This window comes from Haliotis rufescens, unplaced genomic scaffold (assembly GCF_023055435.1).
Source record: "Haliotis rufescens isolate VD_foot unplaced genomic scaffold, xgHalRufe1.0.p SCAF_46, whole genome shotgun sequence".
In the NCBI taxonomy this organism is placed as follows: Eukaryota; Metazoa; Mollusca; class Gastropoda; order Lepetellida; family Haliotidae; genus Haliotis; species Haliotis rufescens.
Genome location: NW_025964179.1, coordinates 2,205,502 through 2,216,984, shown reverse-complemented (window position 1 = coordinate 2,216,984; position 11,483 = coordinate 2,205,502). Strand labels below are relative to the sequence as shown.

General features: G+C 40.4%; 1 protein-coding gene across 2 annotated transcripts; it reads right to left on the bottom strand.

Moving 5' to 3' along the window:
- Positions 1 to 1,695: 1,695 nt before the first annotated feature.
- LOC124141649 lies at positions 1,696 to 11,169 on the bottom strand. 2 transcript variants are annotated; one of them, XR_007218221.1, is made up of 2 exons: positions 6,145 to 6,719; positions 1,696 to 2,940 (listed from the first exon to the last, which is right to left on the bottom strand). XR_007218221.1 is itself a non-coding variant. In XM_048383304.1 (2 exons), exons 1-2 carry the CDS (start codon positions 11,061 to 11,063, stop codon positions 2,231 to 2,233), a joined length of 888 nt encoding a protein of 295 aa, XP_048239261.1. In that variant the 5' UTR covers positions 11,064 to 11,169; the 3' UTR covers positions 1,696 to 2,230. The 2 variants fall into 2 exon arrangements, 1 of the variants encoding a protein (XP_048239261.1); XM_048383304.1 differs by lacking the exon at positions 6,145 to 6,719 and adding an exon at positions 10,886 to 11,169.
- Positions 11,170 to 11,483: the final 314 nt, after the last annotated feature.

Here is an 11,483-nt window from a genome sequence, read left to right as displayed (position 1 = left end):
ACCTGCTGAAACAGATTCCATTTGGCGCAAAGGCAACATAGCTGTGACAATCATTTGAATGGTCCACTGAAAATCAGTGATGACACCAGGTGTTCGCAGAAAGGGTAAGCATGTAGCACCCTCTATTGTCAATGGAACCGTTGATGTCATTAGCTATTTTGAAGCCGGTGACACAGAGTACCATGAGACGATTTTGCTACCGGTAATAGTCTCAAGGAACAATACGTCACCATAGGAATGCAATCCCTCTTGTTATACATTCCTGTGCATTTTAATGTCACTCTAAATCTGTATGCATTTATATAAATATTTAAACACACGGTTTCGCTTGTCTCTTTTATTTCTAGTTCGGGTGGCTATTACTGAACTGAAGTGTTGACTGTAGCAGGATGACACTTGCTACATGTAATCCTTACGGTGGGGTAAGGGTTTTGCTTAACCTTCATTGGAGGTCAAGTTCAGTGGAATGGGTATTCGTAAGGCTGTTCTGTGTACTGATCCAACCCTCTGTATAGGAATGACATGTCTGTAAGAACAAGCGTGAATTTTCCTTCAGTGGGAAGTATTCAACCAGCCGAAGTATGCAAACAGTAGGTCATGGTAATTTGACCAGTAGTAGATAAACCATACATTGTAACTTCCCACATTCGTGTACACTGACTCCCTAATGTAGCCACTCCACATATAAGTTAGTAATACACAAACAAACATGTACATTTGCGGATAACTCCTGTACTGCGCGTCCCTTGGGCACGCCAGAAACCTATGGTTGTGGGTTCGAAACCCGGTTTGCCCCGATTATGTGTCTAGGTTTGTCAGCACCATAACCGTGCTCCTGGGTTTCACCGAAGTGGTAAACGTCTGAGACCTGCATCACTTCGCGCTTTCCTCCCACATTAAGCTGACACGCCGTGATATAACTGGAATACTGTTAAAAGCGGCGTAAAACCAAACTCACTCACTCCTGTACTTCGAGAAACCATGTGGTACAGTCTGTTGAAGTGGGTGAGTGGACAATAGTGGTGGGACGCTACACTGATTTGTTACTTCTCGATACAAGTATCAATCACAGTCGCACACAAAGTAACAAATATCGATTCTGACCTTAAATGTTTGATTTAATAACTGTTCCACTAAACATTAATCAGTAGTGCACGTTAAGAGTGAAAACATAAATATTTTCATCCATTGCGCCATACTTGACACTGCCAACTGTATATCATCAATGTGCCAGGTATATTTGGCCATCCTGTCTATGGAAAAGATTGCTTACGCACCACAGAGAAGTAGCGTGATACATATCGGATAGTGAGTTAGGTATCATGATACGTATCGGATCGTGAGTAATTATATGAAATATTTATACGTATCGGATCGTGAGCAAGGTATAGTGATACGTATCGGATCGTGAGTAAGGTATCGTGATATGAATCTGATCGTGAGTAAGGTATCATGATACGTATCGGATCGTGAGTAACGTATCGTGATACGTATCGGATCGAGATTAAGGTATCGTGATACGTATCGGATCGTACAGTTTGTGTATCGTCCCAGCCCCAGAGGGAAATGAGCGAAGAGCCGTTAAAATAACCAACGTGTGTATGAAGTAGATACTCCCTGTAGTCGTCAGTTGGTACCTTGTCTAAACAACATACACTGGACACACTACATAGTAACAACACTATACATTTGATATTTTGATTCAGATTTTTTTTTATTCAAATAGTGCTACATGTATATATGTCTGTTTATAAGTCTCATATATTCTCTCACAAAAGTTGAGGTTGCCGTATGTCTATTCGAACTGTCATGTGGAATATTGTTGATGTAAACAATTGAACATGAGGATTGAGTATTTTATTTAGCTGCTGATTATATGTTTTCTGACATTGTGAAGCAAATATACTGAATTATTCACTCTGTATGTATGCCTTTAATTCGTTGAAGCATTGAAATAAATGTCTCTTCACATTCACATCGACTTACGAAAGTCGGAACTATCATCCATACAATCTGTTAAGAATCGTCATTTACAAAGACATCTCATTGGCTGTGAAATATATTTGCAATGGTTATACTTGTAATTGGTTATATAATGAAATATAATGCAAAGATATCATTTCAATTTTTCACACACTAAATTGTTGTTGTTTATTGCAGACCCGTGAAGATCCGAGCTAGAATAGGTCTTCAGCAACCCATTAATTTCATGCTTAAGGGGCACTTTGCATCATATGACGGATAATGAAATCGCAGATAAGGAATACAACCGCTCAAGGGTTTCGGGTACTCGCTTTTTAGTGTACATTTTATGAAGCGTAAATACATTTGCGAGAGGAAGTTTGCCTATAATCCCCATCATTGCTTTGTTTTCTGAGATAACAAACATCTGGACAGTGTCCTTTGGATTCAAGTGTTGCAAGAGTCCTTTCAACAGAGCCCATGCGATGAAGTCGCTATCAGCATATAAAGGTGCAATCTCATTGCTGTATTCTGTTACACCCAAACAGCCATATCCTACTACACGACCGGAATGTAAACGAGCAATAAGAATATGTTTTGCACGATTGATGATCCAGTTCTTGAAGAAGTAATCCCTCTCGCTCTCACATACATTCTCGTCGTACGCCTTCAACTCAGTAAACATGGAGCCTTCGAAGGGGACTATGCTGATTTCCGGACTCGCTTCTTCATCAGGAATTGCCCCCAGTATGACTTCCGCTGGCCCACGTTTTTGGTGTACGTCATAGTAGAAAGTGAAGCCATGGGTGTCGTAAATGTTAACGAAGGTAGCTGATATGACGATGTTGGCGTCACCGACTGCCTTGAGTGATTGAAGGTTCACATCACGTCCGATTCCTTTGCCTCTGAGGTCTTTCCTCACGAGATAAATGCCACCGGCTACTGTCTTCTCGATATAAAACGCCAAGACACGACAAGCTGTTAAAAAATAGATATACTTATAGCACAGATGTGAATAAACATAAGAATGATGATTATTGAAGGTCATAACTTTTAACATATATATAGATATTTCATGCTATATGAGGATTATTTGTCAGCCGCCTATGTTTGTAATATGGGTCAAGGAAATAGGCCAGCTTGGTGGCTTATGATCGATCACCATGCTCTGACTGCCTGGGAGGCTGATCTTCATATTAATCACTTGTTTGTCTGTTCCAGACTTGATTATTTACAGGCCGCTGGCATATACCTGAAATATTACTTGCTGAGGTGTTACACAATACATTGAAGTGTCTCTTTGTATCTAATGTGAATTGAGCTTGTTTTCACGTGTTTCTGAAACCTTCAGAGTCCTTAGCTGAAAAGATCCACAAGCAATGCCACATTCTACCATGGATTGGGAAAATACTCGATTTTGATTGGTCAATCAGAGACAATGAAAACAGCCCATCTGACGGCCGGATCACCACCGAAGCTAATAATTATAGAATAGTACCTCTTTTACAGTCATTGTATTTCAATAATGATATGTACAATTACAGGATACAGAAGTTGCTGTTACTACAATATTCAAAATAGTGTGTGGCAATATATTTCGTGCAAAAAATACGAAAGAAATCTACTAAGAGAATGTATTTTAAGTTTTGTGGACAACAGAGGGCTTGCTATTTGGCGCTTTTCTATGTGTGACTATGATGTCATAATGCATAACAATAGGCGATATGACGTCATAATAGTGACGCGAGGTTTAGAGATGAAGTGTTAGACATGCTTTCAGTGCCTGTCATACGTTCGTGTGAAGTAGTACGGTGCAAACAAACTGCATGACAATAAAGAGCGCCATATTTTGTTTTGTTTGTTGCTGGTGATTTCGTGAATTCTGATCGACAACCCACTCAAGACATTCAACCCATGCGCTTCAGGCACTAACGATTTTGCATTTTATTTAGTCATGGTTTTATGGAGATAAACATACTGTATTTTCAATGTAGAGCTAGGTTACTTGTAGATTTAACCAAATTTAAACTTGGAACTCAACACGGAGCTTGATGATATATTTTGATGTAACTTTGTTCGGAAAAAGAAATTGCTTGTTTGTAGGATTTCCTCACCATGCAGTATTTGGCCCCAGCAGGCCTTCAATGTACAATAGGCACTCGTGAAGAGCAACCTCCTCGTGGTGAGTGCTGGGTAGCGCTAATAGCTCTTCCCCCGTGTGGAACCGGGGTAGAATATTTCCACAGCACCCCATTGCTGGTCGTAAGAGGCGACCAAAGTGGGCAGCCCGTTTGCCGTGGGTTGCGTCCCTGTGTCGGCGGAGGACGGGAGTCTGGTAGTTGAGGGCACTGGTTCCTGGAACTGTGTTCCTTTGCCCAACACACTACTTCGACCCTTACTTCGCCTAGACGGGTGGTAAGATGGGCCCGGTCTTATCAATCGGCTGGTCATGCCAGGCCCTGTGCGTAATATTGTATATGCACACCTGTGTTGTATTTTACTGTATATTTTGGTCTTGGCCGTGCATAACTTGTGTGATTACTCAATTTTGGATGTAATAAATTGCCTAGAGTCTTACGCCAGAAGGCGGTGGCTCATGGGCCAATCTGGTGATGTTGACCTCTGTATTCTGTATGTCTCCAGTTTCTTGTCATGGACTGAACCTGCCTGGCACTACATCTGGTAGATAAATGTAGCTATTCAAGTCATGTTTGCTGGAGTATAACATCCCTGTATCCCTGGTGTTTGCATCCTGGATATCCGGTGCAATATAACACTGTCCTTGTTGACACTCGATGGCGGGTGGGGAACAGGGGTGCTGAATTATATTCTTTTCATCATGGCTCAACAACAATCTGGTTCTTCTCGAAATGAAAAAAAGAGACGTCTAGAGGAAATTGAATTTACAACTGGAAATGTTTCTCAAAATATTGATTCCTGGGCTCGATTCCTGGTAATTGAGGCTGCTGACAAACTACCCATCAAATTGAATCCTTTTGCCATATCTAAGGCTGTGTCTGGGATTTGCGGTGAGGTCAAGAACGTCACCCGTCTCCGTAGTGGTTCGCTTCTGGTGGAGTGTGCACGGAGACAGCAATCTCTCAATCTTTTATCTATCTCTACCTTTGCCAATATTGAGGTTGCTGTGTCTGTGCACAGAACATTAAATTCTTGTCGAGGCATTGTTCGTGACAGAGCTCGTTGTCTGTCCGACATGTCTGAAGAAGAAATCGTTTCAGAGTTGGGAGACCAAGCCGTTACTGAAGTTAAACGTTTCACAATGAAGAAAGACGGTGTCATCACAAACACTAATACTTATCTCATAACGTTTGCCCGTACATCCCTTCCACAGGCAATTAAAGCAGGTTATATGAACATCGGAGTGGATGTGTATGTCCCCAATCCGCTCCGATGCTACAAGTGCCAACATTTCGGTCACGGTTCCAAATCCTGTCGCAACTCTGTGGTATGTCATCGCTGTGGTGACAGCCATGAGAGCTCTGACTGCGATCATGATTTGAAGTGTGCAAACTGTTCTGGCCCACATGTTGCTTCGTCAAAATCTTGCCCTGTGTGGCAAATGGAATCTAAAATAATGAAACTCAAATGTGAAAGAAACATATCCTACCTGGATGCCAAAAAACTATTTAAAGATCAGACCACGACTCCATCTACCATTTCCTACTCTGCTGCAGTCTCTCGCTCTGTAGCAACATCCTCTATTTCGTGCCAGACTGACTTGACATGGGTCAAGTCAGAAAAACCTGTTGCTACTATTCAACTCACTGAACATATTACTGCCACTCACTCTAGTTCAGGATCTCAAACTGAGATTCAGCCTGAGAAACATTCTCAAACGTCTATGAAAGAACCTGTTAATCAGTCAAAAAAAGGGAAAAAGAAATTGCATAGAAAACAAGCACCGATCGTCCCTTCACCTTCAGACGTTCCTTTACAGAACTCATTTGGGCCTCTGGATATGGAGGTTACTCTGTCCTCACCGGACAGGCGGAGGAGTAGTTCCTCCTCACATTCACGCGAGCGATCTCCAATTGAGCCACCATGACTCAATTGTCCAACATAATACAGTGGAATTGCAGAGGACTTAGGCATAATTTTAATGAGATACACTTATTAATACAGGATTTTCAACCGTCAGCATTGTGTCTTCAGGAAACTTACCTGAAAACTACAGATCAGTTCACCTTACGACAGTACAATGACTATCATTCATTTTCTCCTCCAGGAGATAAAGCAACGGGAGGCTCTTCTATCTTGGTGCGACAGGGGATAATACATAGTCCTGTCCCCCTAAATACCAATCTTCAAACTGTTGCTGTTCGTCTGACTCTGCACATTGCTTTTACGCTGTGCTCTTTGTATATCCCTCCTTCTTCTGATCTTCGACAGTCTGATCTTCAAAATCTGTATGACCAGCTCCCAAAGCCCTGCATCATCATGGGTGATCTGAACGGACACAACCCGCTTTGGGGAAGTGCAAATACCAGTTCTAAAGGAAAAATCATTGAGGAATTTATTTCTGACAACAACCTGTGTATTTTTAATGATGATTCTGCAACATATTTACATCCAGCCACTGGAACTTATTCTGCCCTCGATCTGTCACTCACAGACTCAAACTTGTATAACGAATTTGCATGGTCAGTCCATGATGACCTGTGCGGGAGTGATCATTTTCCCACAGTACTTAAAACTGTTAATCCTACTGATGAGCCACCATCATGCAGATGGAACTTTACCAAGGCTGATTGGTCCTTATATGAGGTACTGTGTACTGACACAATAAAACATCACATTTTCAAGAATATTCCAGATCCGATACAGTTGTTTTCGGATTTACTGAATGACATTGCTGACCAAACCATTCCTAAGTCCTCTGCGAATTCCCATATTCGTAAACCATGGTTCACAAATGACTGCAAACAGGCCAGAAAGTGTAGGAAGAAAGCAGAAAAATATTTTCGCCGACATCCTACAGTCCATAATTTGAATAAGGTTAAAATTACAAATGCCAAAGCAAGACGTCCTTTTAAACAAAATAAGCGTATGTCTTGGAGGAACTATGTCTCCAAAATAAATTCCCGCACGCCCATATCCAAGGTGTGGAATATGGTGCAGAAAATAAAAGGCAAAGGTTCAAGATCGTCTGTTCACCATCTTAAGGAAGGTGACACGTTATTAACGGATAAAACAGATATTGCCAATAAACTTGGAGAAACGTTAGCGAAACATTCTTCAACTTCTAATTATGTCCCGGAGTTTCAAAAATTTAAGAAACAACAGGAGAAGATCAAAGTTAATTTCACTTCTGATAATGGTGAAGACTATAATGAAGTCTTCTCATTACATGAGCTACATACCGCCCTTGGGCAAGCTCATGACACAGCAACGGGAGCTGATAACATTCATTACCAGCTTTTAAAACATTTACCAGATTCTTGTCTGGAGACACTTTTAGACATATTTGATCAAATATGGACATCAGGGAATTTTCCTACTTCATGGCATAATGCCATTGTAGTCCCAATACCGAAGCCTGGCCGGGATCATACAGATCCCTCTAACTATCGACCTATATCCTTAACAAGCTGCGTATGTAAAACCATGGAACGAATGGTTAATAATAGATTAATTTGGTATCTGGAAACCAATAATCTAATTACAAATATCCAATGTGGTTTCCGAAAAAATAGAAGTACTATCGACCATTTAGTACGATTAGAATCCTTTGTGAAAAATGCTATTGTAAACAAACAACACGTAGTATCAATTTTCTTTGATCTTGAGAAAGCCTACGATACTACTTGGAAGCATGGCATTTTAAAGGATTTACATGATTTTGGTTTGAGAGGCCGTTTGCCTCATTTTATATCACAATTTTTAACAGACAGACAATTTCAAGTCCGAGTGGGTTCCACCCTGTCTGACCATTATAATCAGGATCAGGGTGTCCCACAAGGCAGTATATTGTCTGTCACCTTGTTTAGTATTAAAATTAATAGTCTGTCCAAGGTTTTAAGTAATTCAGTGGATGGGTCACTGTTCGTGGATGATTTTAATGCATCTTGTTGTGGTAAAAATATGCATACCATAGAGAGGCAGTTACAAATCTGTCTCAATAAAATTCATAAATGGTCTCTCGAAAACGGGTTCAAATTTTCTATGTCTAAAACTAACTGTATACACTTCTGCAGAAAATATAAGCCGCATAAAGACCCTGAATTATTTTTGAATGGCACCCCTATCAAAGTTGTTAAAGAGGCCAAATTCTTGGGACTCATCTTTGATAGCCATTTAACTTTCTTACCACACATTAAATCTCTTAAAGCTAAATGCCTGAAAGCACTCGATTTGTTGAAAGTTGTTTCTAATTCCAAGTGGGGAGGGGATCAGACTACCCTCCTACACTTATACAGGTCACTGATCCGTTCCAAACTTGATTATGGCTCCATCGTCTACGGTGGAGCCTGTAAAAGTAATTTAAAAAAACTTGATACTATCCATCACCAAGGACTGAGGCTTTGCCTTGGAGCCTTTCGCACTTCTCCTATTCCGAGTCTGTCTGTTGAGGCGAATGAGCCTTCTCTTAAACAACGCCGTCTGAAACTATCTTTACAATACATCACTAAATTATATTCCAATCAGTCAAATCCAGCCTTTAATTGCGTATTTAATCCTTTGTACGAAGATATTTACAATAAGAAAACATCTCTTGTTCCACCCCTAGGAATAAGAATTAAATCAGTCATTTCTGCTGCGAACATTAACTTTCAGGATATAGCTCCGACAAAACTTTTTTCATCGCCTCCTTGGCAGATGGTAAGACCAACTGTAGACCTCACATTAACAAAACTTAAGAAATCTGATACAAATCCACTTATTTATAAACAAGAATACAATCAATTACGAAACACTTATGACACATATAAATCTATATTTACAGATGGATCCAAGGATGGTGGCGCAGTTGCTAGTGCCACCGTCATTGGATCCAGAACAGTATCTTCACGTTTACCCGATAATAGTTCCATATTCACTGCAGAAGCGCACGCAATTTTAACAGCACTACAATATATCAAGAAGAAATCAAAATATAAAGACTTCATTATATTTTCAGATTCACTTTCGTGCCTTCAGGCTATTAAAAATATGTCATCTAAACATCCATTTTTAATTGAAATTCTTGAGTTATTTAATGATCTTGCGACTGGCCAATATGACATCGTTTTTTGTTGGTTACAAAGCCATGTTGGGATTGTTGGTAATACAATGGCTGATGCTGCCGCAAAAGCAGCACTCAACAAATCTGTGACACCACTTCTTTTACCATACAGTGATTATAAACCTGTCATTAGATCTTACATCAGAGATCTAATGCAGAAGAAGTGGGACACCCAAGTGGGTATAAATAAATTACATGCAATAAAAGCGAATATCGGTTATACCTACTTGGGTTGTCAGTCCAGATTTGAAGAGGTCATTTTAAGACGATGTCGTATTGGCCATTCACGTTATACTCATGAATATATTTTAAAAGGTGAAGATCCTCCATTCTGCGTCCCTTGTGATGAAAGAATCACGGTCAAGCATGTCCTGCTTGACTGCATTGATTTTTCCATCACAAGGGATAAATATTTCAAGGTATCAGGTATCAAGGATCTTTTTTATCAGGTAAGTAGTCATTTAATTATTGGTTTTTTAAAGGAAATCGAATTACTGCATAAATTTTGATTGTTATAGTTTGTAATTAAATAAATAACTTTTATAATTGGTAGAATTATTCAGTAACTGGGATTGTTAGTGGCTATATCCTCGATGGGGGTTAAAGTAGTGTAAAATTATTGTCCCCCTGAGAGGGTATGTAAGACCACGTCTTTCAAAGTATGTTTATTTCTGCTCGTTTTTAGACGTAGTCTATATGTTCATTTATTCTGGCTAGATTTGTCATTAATCGCCAACAGCGGAAGGGATGATGTAAATCCGGCTGGGGTCCATGCAGGTAGCAAAAGTACTGTAAGTCCCCATGGACCCTAGCATGGTGATCTACCTTCAGCTGCTGGCGATCTATAGCCCTTTTTTATATTGTACCGTTATATATAGTGATATCTTTTATAGTTGTATGCTAGTTTTAAATATTAATCTGTGATATTCTAGTAATTTTACTGTCCGTCGTTGACAGCTTTTTATGTTGTATACATTTATGTATTATTAATGTACTTCTCGTCACGATATGGCTGAAATACTGCCGATGTGACGTTAAATCATAACTCACTCACTCACTCACTCAATGTACAATAGAGCGTACGAGACGGAGCGTGTTCAAACAACATATCCAGGTAAACGACAGTCGTGATATAAATAACACTGCTATTCGCTAATCAAGCCAGGATCACCTTGACCTCCTTTCTACGTACACCTCCTTGAGCCTGTCACCCCATATCATGAACACGCAACTAAATCTGTATGTTGTTACACACTTTGTTTGTCAAGCTTAAACACCGGGCAAATTTCAGTACGTCGCTGACATTTTAGCGTTGTGCCCAAAATAACTGAATAGCATGTCAGTTCATATGAAATATTCGAAGCTATGGCAGGGAATGGCACCAGGTTTTAATCATCTTAAACTGGACGTTTTATGTAATGGTTAATCGAGTCAAGAAGAAATGCAGTCGTTTTCTCTATTAGTATTTACAGTGAAAGGACACGCGTACTTTACGCTCACCTACCCACTCACCCAAAAAGGATCCCAGACACTTGTCGAACCTCCACCTGATACACCCCTGTACGCACTTCCCACCCCAACAAGAACCATCCACCCACCCAGACATCCATGCTGATTTGTGAATATAGGTAGACCAGTAATGTCATTCGTTGTCTTATAGTGGAGTAAATGCAATCTTACCTAGTATTTCGCCCGCGTCGGATGCAGCTACAAACCAGGCCCTTGAATCCATATCAAACGTGCAGTATATCAGGTCAAGTGGAATTTCCCACTCATCTATGTCCGTCAAGTTTTTTATGGCGACTACATCAGCTCGAGATGCTTTCCTCACAGAGTACTTCGGAACAACGGTAGCCATGTCAGAGTAGAAAGGAGGCCGAGATTACTGTGACAGTTGAACACCAAAGTCGATGCAGAAGCTCCGGGGTCTGTAAAGTGTTTGTGTGTAACGGTTACGTCACGATATAATGCCCTATCAACATGCAGCCACGTGATTTTGATATAAAAAAACATCACCTACTACATATCAGTAACCGGGAGTGAGTCAGTGTGTTTCGATTCAATCACATGGCTATGGAATACTGAAAGGGACATTCTCGCGATCTCGCACTCTCGTGTTTTTGGAACAACGCGCATTTTGTCAAAAGTCGTCAACGTGATAATGCGACATTTGGATATGATACAAAGTCTCGCAATCTCGCAATCTCGACTTCTCGCGTTCTCGCGTTTTAGACGCTGTCCGTGCGCATGCGTAATATTATAGGTCAAGGTGCATGCG